Source organism: Larus michahellis, chromosome 1 (genome assembly GCF_964199755.1).
Source record: "Larus michahellis chromosome 1, bLarMic1.1, whole genome shotgun sequence".
In the NCBI taxonomy this organism is placed as follows: Eukaryota; Metazoa; Chordata; class Aves; order Charadriiformes; family Laridae; genus Larus; species Larus michahellis.
The window spans coordinates 16,043,723-16,055,482 of record NC_133896.1 but is presented as its reverse complement, the minus strand read 5'-3'; the positions used below and the strand labels follow the sequence as shown (position 1 = coordinate 16,055,482).

Below are 11,760 nucleotides of genomic sequence, written 5' to 3'. Positions count from 1 at the left end.
CATACGTATACCTCTACCAGTTCTAAGGAAGAAACACATCCCTACCCACGGCATTCACACAGCCATGGCAACGCCACTACTGCGCTCCGGCTCAGCTTGATTTGCCATCGTAGAAGGGGCAGGGATGGGACAAAGGGGACAGGGAAGAGAGAGCTGCTTCCCAGTCAACCATCTGTGTCCCAGCACGGACCCAGCCACTCCACTTGCCTTACATTCTCCTACTGCCACTGGCTCTTCACCTGGCTGTCAGAAAAGCGGTAACTTAGAAGGAAAGAGAGAAATGGGGATGAAGGAAAAGACAATGTTAAAATGTAATTTTCTTCAGGCTTTTCATATCCTACCAAGATTATTCAGCTTCCTTTCAGTCCATGAAGTGAGAGCGTCCCGGCTGCTAAGCATCTGTCTGAGTCAAAAAGTAGATTCAGAACTTGGAAACAGCCTTGGTACATAGCTGAAGGAAATCCATCTCTCTGAATGATTTGAAAATGATCCTAAATTTTTTAAGACAGTCAGCAGCACAGATCTGTACATATTCAGCATACAAAGAGGGAATTCCTCAGAGAAAACTGCAGAAATACTTATTTGATGACTACAGACACAGGAAAGTATCTTAGAAACTCCAAAAAAAAAAAAATACACACATATAACCATCACAGGTATGAATGGATAAAAAAAGCTTTGAACTAACACAAAAACTTTAGCAAGGGCATGTAAGAATGTCCATGCTGTGGCAAACTCACTTTCAGCAAAGCACTTTGTTCAGCAAAAGCTGTCACATGCAGCAAGAGTCTGAAAAAAGGCGACTAGGAATTTGATGTGCCAGGTCTGTGAAGGATGACCAGCAGATACTGATTTTGCACATCTGGGAACTTTTGATATTGAAAAACAATAATGCTTGCCATGGAAAGTGTGCCATAAACTACAAAATGACACAAATCATGACGTAACTGATCCCAGAGTCGCTTTATAGAAAGCTTAAAGCACCAAACATTTCAAACAAAGCAAAACTACTAAAACCAAACCCACCCTTCCAGCAAGGCACAGAACAGTCTTTACTGAATACAAAAGACGACACAAGGAAAGAAGATGGAGTGACAGTGGTTTAGGTTGCAGACAGCTTCACAATGCTCTTCACAGCTTTGCCCCAAGGCTTCCCCAATCAGCCACTTCTGGACCTCAACAGGAGATCCAGAAGGGAATGATTTCAGAAGTGTTTATTCCAGATGAACTTGAATGAAATCTTATGACATTTAAAAAGTGATGGCATCAGCACTAGGCCCAAGGAGGCTTCCTTTCCTCAGGGTTTGTGTCTTGGGATTGACTTAGGGCTGCAGTTAATTTTTTTCCCATGATTAAGGCATTTGTAAACATTTGCTGCCATATGGATTCTCTTTTGCTTAGTAACATGTGAGCCCGTGAGTGTCGTTCTCGTACAAGATTTCTCTCAGGCTTTTCTCTCCTCACCCAGCGGGGCATATTTTCAACAGACTTCATTGGAGCATTTTTTTAAATTTTTTTTTCCTCTTTAGAATTCAGTCATCTGTCAAATTCATTTAAATAATCTGCAGAATTATAAATTGCTGGTGAGGTTGGGGATGACAGGAGAGAAACAAATAGGCACGTGCCAAGTAATTGCCAATGTCCCGTTCCTTTAGTGACCTGACTACAAACAAGGATGATAAAAATCTTTACTAACAGAAGCATCAGGTAATCTAAGTATGGAGACAGACAGTCTCATAAGGTAAACAAGACATAGTATTGTTTAAAATTATTAGAGCTCTCTACCTTTTTTTGAAAGGTCATTAAAAATCAGTGACTTGGTATGATTTCCTCCTTAGGATGAACACTTGCCACATTTGTGACAGGAAGACTGGCATGTTTGAAGTGTAGATATGAACAGATTCAGGAGAAATCCCAAGTGCTGACTGATGAAGGGTATAATGATTTGGATGAAACTTACAAAGCCACAATTAATTACTGTTACTTAAACCCCCCTGAATTCAGCAACAAAGAAAATTCCAGAAACCATCCAGTCCCCAAGAGCAACACAATAAAACTTCTGCAACATGAAGCAGTACTTTGGGACTCAGAAAATCCAAAATCTGTGATTATCTTAAATTTGTCGCTTCGCAGATTTTTCCCAGCTAAAAGCTACAAGCAAATCGTCAAATACAAAGTAGCTATGACAATTACCACACCAACATGTTGTCTTTTGTGAGTAGACAGAGCGCCCGCATAACATCATTTATGAAAAATCCAACATGAAAGTTTTAAGAATTATGTATGTTTTAATAAATGAATATAAATAGGTCACTTGTAACTTTATGATAATGGAATTAAAACACAGCAATATCAACAAACATAGATTTTTATATATAAAAGTGTCGTTTATTGTAAGGAAACTTTAAATATAACCAACAATATTGAAAATATTATGACTGGCATTTATGGCCTTGATTGTAGTTTACTGCCATACAAGTAATTTCTAGCATTTTTCTTAATCACATCAAGCTAGTGCAAAATATAGGTAGCTTTTAGAGATTAAGCATACAGAATGGCAAGAGTGTAGATTTTGGTTACCTGATATTTCCTTCTAGTATAACAAGCTTCTCTTTTTTTCCGTAAATCAAAAGTAGAAAGGCAAGTTATCATATGTGCAATTATTCATACCAGGTTTCTAGGTTAAAAAAAAAAAAGTCATTTGTAAGTTTTGCTCAGATTGTATTTTGTTAGGAATCTGACTTATAATTTATACCATACTGTATGATATAAATTATATGTTGTTATCATATTATATAATCATACTTTCATATGGTATGATTATATAAACTGTCAGAACATATCACTAACTATAGGATAATAACGACATCAACATACACAAATATATGGCATTAGAAAAGTCATTACCTAAGAAGGAAAGATGTTATAATTCAGGTGTTTGAAACCAGGCGCAAGCAGCCTTCCTACAGTAGTACCATTTTGGCAGAACTACTGCCAGTCGCCACTATGTGCACTAGCTTTCCATGTACATCAACAGACAGGTCAGTAAGCAGTATTAAAATTGGACTGTGCCTGAAATTTCCAGTCACAGACCCTTGTAAGCAATGAGCCTTGTGCTCCTAATTAAGATGATATTCTCTCTCCTCAGTCTCAGAAGATATCCCATGCTATTTTGGCTAAAAAGATATTATTTGATGATCACCTACAGGTTTTTGAAAGCAGGACAGTTATAGCTTTAACAATGACGTACTTTCCACACTTGTGCAAAGCTTCTGAAATATTGATCTTTCAAATTGAAAATATTTTTGTACTTCCTGATAAGGATTTTTTCAAGGACAAGCTTAGTTTAGCATGGCTTTCAATATCAATGACTTCAGTAATTGAATTTGGTCTTCGATAGCTAAGATTAGACTGCAAGAAGAGAGATATACAGAGATCATTTCATTTGAAATAGGTGAAAGATTTAACAGATAAAAAAGGTGAGATCTAAAAAACCTAACTAGATAACAAGCATAGATAGAGAAGACAAAATGCATAAATATAAAACAAGGGAGAAGGAAAACAATATAGGTTATGTATGATTAGGCAGAACGTGACAATGACCTATGCCTTTGCTTTTAAAGCATTAAGGTTAATTTGTCAGCTCTTCTCACTCTAGACTGTACAGAATACATGTAACTAATAAAAAATGCAGTTTATTGCAAAAATATACAAGTCCTCTAAATTGCATAAGATATTACAATGTCGTGCTGAAACATGATATATTAAACAAAGAGGACTTTAAAACAAATTACAAAATGTTAAAAATCAGATTTGGGTCATGAGCGTTACACAAAATGCATTGTCATGCTTTATCTTACGATTAGTCTTGTGATTCACTACATCTGTGATAAATGCAACATAAAATCATGACAACTGTAATAGTCAGAAAGTAATATCTACTTTATATCTTCTGTATTAATACATATAAACACTTTGTGTGCACTAATACTTTCAACATATCACATTCAAACTAACAGTCTTTCCAGAAAAGTTGTAACCTTTTTGAAGAACAGAAGCTGGTTTAACAAGTTCATCGCACGTGGGTTTTTTGAAATCTACTCCTTAAGGAAATGCTGTGTTAAAGGACTTGATTTTCAAAGGTGCTGTGCTACTACGGGTCGTCTTAATGCCAGATGGAACCATCAGTGCTAAGCACTTTCAAAAATCAAGCCCATCATTTATTAAATTCCCAATTTATTTATTAGTATTTCCACTGTAATAAGTCCAAAAAATAGCCCCAAACCCACTCTTAAAATCACGGAAAATGCTTGGCATCTATAGGAAGAGAGACAATTTCTCAGTGGACTAACCACTACTGTGCTATGTTCTCGTAACAGATCTTGTTGCTCCTATGTTTAGTTCATGCACTGGGATCGGCAATGTCCATGTTTGTTCCAAACAGAGCAACTAGCTGCTCTTCATAGTTTGCAATGTTCCTTTTCAGAATTTCCTTACAAGGTCCCAAAAGCCTTTCAAATGCCTGCACATCCATAACTAAGATAAAAGGGGAGAGAAAGAGAAAGAATATAACACGTTCGTCTTGGTGTTTATGACATTACAATGTAAAATTTTAAATAACAAGACAGGTACTATCGAGGCATATACTTCGTTCGCACAGAAAAGAACCACTTACCATCGCAAAATCAAGATAAACGAACACATTGCTGTCTTGAAACTTCATAAACAAACTTAGAATTTGCTGCATTTCGTATTTTGAAAGTATTTTCATTTTAAGATTTATGTCACCCAAGAGCTGCCAAAGAAGTCTGGAGGGGCCTGGATTCCTCCACAGAATACAGTTTTAAGACCCTTGCGATTTCAAAAAAAACCACATCCTTTGCTGATATTGTTGGCCGTATTTGGGGTCTAACTTAGCATATTTGCTTGATACTTTTAATTGCTTCCACCCACAGTGGAAATTGTGATAGATACTTATTTCCCAGCAAATGTACGAAAAGTTGTAGACAGTAATTCACATGCAATGTCAGCACGTAGCCAACAAGAATATTTTCATCACCTGATCACATAATGTTATCTTCTAGCCAATAGGCCAGGGAGGAAACTTCACACTTCAAGGAGCTTCCAACCTGATGGCCTGTAGTGCCTTAGCTCTTAAGAAAAGTTCTAGATCTCAGCTATCTGGGAAGTGCCAGAGATCTTAGTGACTCACCCATACCGGGTAATGACACTCTTCCTCACCACTGCCTCTTATTCTTTCCTCTCTGTCATCTTTGATCTTTATTGCCTGATCATCTCTGTGTGTTTGGAGATAGGGAATTTAAAAACTAATATCTTCATAAGTAAGTGAGAAGCTTTTTGGTTTCTGGGTTGGTAATCAAGCTGTCATTCAAGAATGGCAAATCTGTCTTTGCAGTTTACAGTTTTCCTATAATTAGACAGAACTTTTTAGGAGCTAACCATTAGACCATGAAAAGCAATGGATGTGAAGGGTTGTCTGAGAGCACGACTCCTACGGTCTTTGCTTTTCCAGTGCCTGAGGCTACATTGGGATGGAATGATTAAATTAACAGCTGGTGAAGACAAAGAGTTTGTTAAAGCTTAAGTCATGGTGATAAAATGGGACGGGATTTTTACCACAGTTATTTCTTTGATAAGAGTCAGTCTACTGAGAGAAGAAATACTTTACCTTTCTGCAGAGTATTAGACATTTATCTGATAGCTATAAATGGTTTGCAGCAATACTCTCTGTGCTGTCCTGAAACAATTTTTACTTCTAGGCGATCAGAGACACGTTGGAGAATTTGTGTTTAACACCAGTTATCAATTGCAAATAATTTTTGCAGACAAGTAATGTAAACAGGAATGCACAGTAATAGACAATGTACTTAAACAGTCTAATTTGTGTAAATGTAATTAAATCTTATATTCTGGAGAAAGACAGAGTTCACAATAAAAACAACCAGATAGATTATGTATAATTTTATGTTAGATATAAAATATTACTGAACAATACCTAAACATTTGACAGTGCCAAGAGCAAATGCAGAAGCGGCTCGTGGTTTGTTAGTTACAAGAGCGAGTTCTCCAAAATATTGTCCTCTTGAGCATCGAGCTATTTCAACTGCTCCATTCTCTTCTACATCTTGTTTACCCTGGAACATCAGGTAAAAAAAGAGAGAGACAGAATGTGAGAGAGATTTGCTGAACTCAGTATTTAATGAGCAAATTTAGTTTTGTTTACTAAGCTATTAGTTACTGTTTTAACACTTTGAATACATCAGGATTTAAAAAAAATAAAACTCTGTGTTATAGGGATGTTTACCTTCCTTGTCATTATAATCCTTACTTCTCCAGATTCCACAATGAAGAAAGAATCAGCCAAGTCACCCTGTAGAAGAAAAAAAATGAAGTGAGTAAAGGAAATGTGAAATTTCCATTTTCGTTTTATGGTAACATTAAAATATTTGCAGCCAGTGCCTTGGAGCTCATCTTTTTGATACCTGTTGCAAAAGAAATCACTTTTAATGTGAAAACCATACTCAAGGCACATAATGATAAAAACATCTATACAGAACTGACAGTAAGGCCTTTTCATGGAAAGACACAGCTGACTGTGCCTTATACAAAAAGCAAAGAAAAACCATGTTCGGGAAGATTTTAGAATCCTTCCTTCTGTTTCTCCACCTTTGTATTCCTTCCAAATTACTTCCCTTACAGAGTTTCCAGTATAAAAAGCCTCTAAGGGCTATCTGATATCTAATAATTATTTTGGGGCAAGACAATCTCAGTTGCCTACCCTGAAGAGTTTACTTCTGGATTCTTCTTCAAACGATTATCATATTTGAACAACAAAACCAAGGTAAGTCTTCAGCACTCCTTACTGCGAGCCATCATTCTTTTACATAGTTTGAATTTCTAAGTATACTAAAAATGTCGACTCCTTTTTATTCATACCAACAAAGAAGGATATTTTTCAAAGTACCATAAGTGAAAAATTAGGTTCTGAAACAAAATAATCACATCTTTTAGATGCAAGATTGTTTTTGTTTTGTTTAACAAAGAAAAACATAGTTTAAAAGTATGTATTATCTATAGATAACATGATAGCTGTTACCTATTGGAAAAGAAAAACTAAAACTAGAAATAAACTGTACCTGAGCAATGATTTGTTCTCCATCTTTGTACACTTTGGTGCCAATCACATCAACCACTTTTAATCGCTCAGATACCTTCATTTCAAAAAAGAAAATGTTAGAAATATTTGGTTAATGTTAATGTTACAATATTATATTTAGAAAGCCCTTTCACATTTCTTTTCATCAGTCTTTGCACAGAATAGTCTATCTTTATTTTCCTGTTTTGATAATCATTAAAAAAAGGAAGAACTGCTGAATAATGTTTCAGAGGGTATGTAAAAGTCTTAACAGCTAGATGTTTTGACAGAGCTTCCATTTTTGTAAGAAGTCTATATATCCCACGTTCAAAAAATTATTTTCAGAAAGGCATGCATGTAAAAATACAGCTATTAAATGAGAATATTTTTAAATTCCCTAAGTCATTGTAAAGGTTAAAAATATGTAGTTAAAAAGACCCAACAGTATTAACAACAGTTTTTTATCCTGAAAATTTAGAAATATCAAAAATATGGTCTTTCTCCAAAATAACGTTGAGAAAATTTTAATACCGAATTTAAACTCTGCAAAAGCAGAATCTTATCAGGTACCTCTGATACAGCCACTAAAATAATGCAGTAGAAATCTTACTTCTAAAGATTTAAGGAATGGCAATGACTCAATGAAATTTTCATACATTCTTCTCTTTTTGGCATTATTTTTTACAATGATTCTTCGGAAAGTTACCCTGTCCTGTAAACACAAAGAGAAAAAGAAAGTTTATTAAGAAAAGATACGTGTGTGGTAGAAAATACTTTAGAAATGGCTGAATATGTTCATATTACCCAATTTTAGTCACTCACTGTAGCTGTCAAACTAGCCGGCTAGTCTCCCCATACAGTCAGTTGAGAAAGATTCCTCTAGAGGTCAATCAAGAGCTTCTAAAGTTAAGCTCCTGATCTGATTCACGTTGTGAAAAGCTTCTCTGCCCCTCGGTAGAGAACACAGTTGACCTTAAACAGGCTGGCTTCACAATGAACGCCGTGTGGGTAATTTATTTAAGAAATCCTCAATATTTAAATATTTAATTTACATAGTTTATTCATTATCCTGAGATCCCATATATATAAATATGTACTCAAAGTAGTTTTTATATTATTATACAAATAAAACCAAAATACATGGGTCTGGGCCTTGGGTCAGAGCTCACTTTCTGCTGTTGCAGCAGAACAAGACTCATTGCTGCCCTAAACAGCCAACTGGATATTCCTTAGTATTTGGCAATCCAAGCGAAGCAGACAGATGGAAAAACTATACGTATGCTGTTTTCTTCTCTTAACTCCATATGACTGTGTCCTGGTGACAAAGATGAAATGCTTTGCAAGCCTCGACAGCTACAGGTTGGACTTGCTGGCCAATACAACCCAATACAATTCAAGCCCATTCTTACAGTGTCCCAAACTCTGCCAGGATCCCAAAAGTCATATGGATTAAGTTGGTAAAAACCCATGAGTTTCACTTCAACAGGAAAACGTTATCTTAGGATCAGTCATTAGATTGACATGTACATCTTGAAGATGTCTATCACAGTTTTACTCTTGGTAAATTCTATGACTGTTGTCAAAGATCCAGATAGTGTAACACTGGTAAATAACCTCATATTTGAATTTTACTCTGGACCCAAAAGCATTTCCTATAAAATGTGGAAAAACATTTTATATATGTGCCTAAGTAATTGTCAAGTGGTTTGCAATTTGTGAAGTTATCATTAAAATAGAGTAAAACAAAATGATTTTTTAAAAAACTCAGTGTTTTCTTAAGCCTCGGGTTTGCTTCTGCAGGTCTGGAAAAAGACAGTATTGTGTTGTGAGATCTCAGAAGTTTTAAAATTAAACATTCTGAAATTATTATTTTTTTAAATGCTGATATAGCATATCAGTGCAACTTATATACAATATTTCAAGCAAATTAATAATATATTAAAACAAGTATTTCACTTACCAGACCCCAGATGGCACCAGGAGAGGTAGCTATAATTGTAGCTGCTCGGGGTGTATTGTACATTAAGGCCAACTCACCAAAGCTTCCTCGGTTATCATAGGTTCCAACACACCTCCCAACACCGTCGCATTTTACATAGATATCATATGTACCTCTGTTAATAAAATATATAAATACAGTTAGTAGAATTCGGTCCTGTTCTTTGCTAAGCAGCCTGTCACTATATTTTTTTATACCATGAATTCCAAAGATGCACCATTTGAAATGTATATTCTCTTGGTTTTGGCCGAGTTAGGTTGATAGTTGGACTAGATGATCTGGAAGGTCCCTTCCAACCTAGGCAATTCTATGATTCTATGTTTAAATGATATTAAACACCTTGCACAGACATCTCAATCATTTCCATAAATAATAAAATAATTTCCTTTTCAAAGGGAAGGAGAGGTTTATTAGTTTTTACATTAACTCAGTTCAAAGATAGACTGGATTTGTCGTGATCTATTGATCACCAGAACTGTATTAAAAATGAAGATCAAACTTAGTATCTGTCTGTCAATTTTGTTTTAAACACATTAAATACAAATGTAACAAGTCTTTGCAAAAATCACCATGATATGATCATTAAAAAAAAAATAATACAAGTTATTTAACATTTAAAATATTTTAAAGTAGTCATTTGTAATGTAATAATTAGAGAAGATGCAGGAAAAAGAATGAAAGTACTTAAAAAGCAAAATATATTACAAAACCAATAGATAATGTATTTATCTAATATAATGCGGATTTCTTCTCCCCATCATCAAATTAATAAGTTTTTTTTTGTTTGAAGAAAGCAGTAAAATCTGGTATCTTGTAAAGCATGACACAACCATCCCCATTAATGCTGAGCCATCATTTTCTTCAATGCTGAATATTTGTATCGTACATGTTGATAAATCATGTGAATTTAATGCAAAAATCTGTACGACGACTTCATTGATAAGGGACTTGGAGGTGATTCACTGCACCTAAAAACTGCAAGGCTGACAGAATACTATGAAGTCCCTGCAGCTTTTTGGATAAAAGATGACAAATTGTAACCTCACAAAGCCGAAAAACATAGACTCTTCAGCAAAGAAACCTGGAACGTTTCTGTGATCTTCTGATTGAATGTTTCAGTTGCAAGGAACCTACAGCGATCGTCTAGTCCGACTGCTTGGCCACTTCAGGGCTGACTGAAAGTTACAGCATGTTATTAAGGGCGTTGTCCAAATGCCTCTTAAACACTGACAGGCCTGGGGCATTGACCATCTCTCTAGGAAGCCCGTTCCAGTCTTTGACCACCCTCTCGGTAAAGAAATGCTTCCTAATGTCCACTCTAAACCTCCCCTGGCACAGCTTTGAACCATTCCCATGTATCCTATCACTGGACACACCAAGGAGAAGAGCTCAGCACCTCCCTCTCCACTTCCTCTCCTCAGGAAGCTGTAGAGAGCAATGAGGTCGCCCCTCAGTCTCCTTTTCTTCAAACTAGCCAAGCCCAAAGTCCTTAGCTGCCCCTCACAGGACATCCCTCCCAGCCCTTTCACCAGCTTTGTTGCCCTCTGGGTGCATTCAAGGACCTTCACATCCTTCTCAAATTATGGGGCCCAGAACTGCACACCGTACTCGAGGTGAGGCCACACCAACACTGAATACAGCAGGATCATCACCCTTTTTGAACAGCTGGTTATACTGATCTACACTGACCAAACCCCTTTGCATTTCTTTTAGAGTTCTAGCATAGTATTCCTTTCAAACACTCTCAGAAATCATTGCGTTAGCCTAAAACTAAAGGTACAAGAAGAGGTGTTTTGGGACAGCCTGGCTGGAGCCCGTGCCAACAGACTAGTGAAAGATGCCAAAGTAAAAGCTCTTCCTAACTCACTGGATTCAACAGTAACCAACATCCAGCATTTTACTTAGTTACCCACGTTTTCTGGTACAGATCTGCAAATGAAGAGTAGTGACGTAGGTACTCGAGGTCTAATAACATTCATATGAGTGAGAAAGTCTACAGATGGTATTGAAACACAGTAAGATTTCAAATTTTGAGCTGTAAAACTTTTCCCATTGTTTTTTGTGTTAGATCTCTTTCCACGTGAAAAAAAAAACACAACAAACTAGCCTTTGGCATCTAATAGCACATAAAGGACAAGGACATACTTCCATATGAAAAATCTGCCTCCTTTCAAAAACCACGCTCTGTAGCTCAGTCAGAGCTGTACTAGGTCACGTGTGGTGTTTTTTCCTTCTCCCATGAAAACATATGTAAGAGTTAAATACAAGTATTAATTTTTTTCAATGGACTTTTGCATAATACTTTGTGCTATAATAAGACACAGCGATTCACCTATCAATGACGTAGAAGTTGTCACCATCATCCCCTTGATCAATGACATGTTCCCCTCCTTCAACCAGCTTTTCAAACATTGCATCCAGCACCTGAGACATTTGTTCCTGTTTAAAAGGAGACAAAGACAAGAAATTATCATCTGCTTTTAAAAATTTCACTCTTCAAATTAACTGTCCAGCCTCCCAAACATGCAGATAAAGCTTAGAGACATAAAAATGTTTGTGCTACAGAAATGTGTGGATCAATCAGAAAGACAGTTTTTAGTATTCA

General features: G+C 36.2%; 1 protein-coding gene across 1 annotated transcript in view; it reads right to left on the bottom strand.

Annotated features, from left to right (window-relative positions):
* Positions 1–2,371: 2,371 nt before the first annotated feature.
* Positions 2,372–11,760, bottom strand: part of PRKAR2B (protein kinase cAMP-dependent type II regulatory subunit beta) — a 93,949-nt gene continuing 84,560 nt past the window's right edge. Inside the window, exons 5-11 of the mRNA XM_074579433.1 lie at positions 11,488–11,594; positions 9,117–9,270; positions 7,767–7,868; positions 7,158–7,232; positions 6,326–6,391; positions 6,017–6,155; positions 2,372–4,536 (exon numbers count right to left, since the gene is read on the bottom strand). Coding sequence (XP_074435534.1) covers positions 4,403–4,536; positions 6,017–6,155; positions 6,326–6,391; positions 7,158–7,232; positions 7,767–7,868; positions 9,117–9,270; positions 11,488–11,594 — 777 coding nt within the window. The 3' untranslated portion in view covers positions 2,372–4,402. The remainder of the gene's footprint in view (positions 4,537–6,016; positions 6,156–6,325; positions 6,392–7,157; positions 7,233–7,766; positions 7,869–9,116; positions 9,271–11,487; positions 11,595–11,760) is intronic.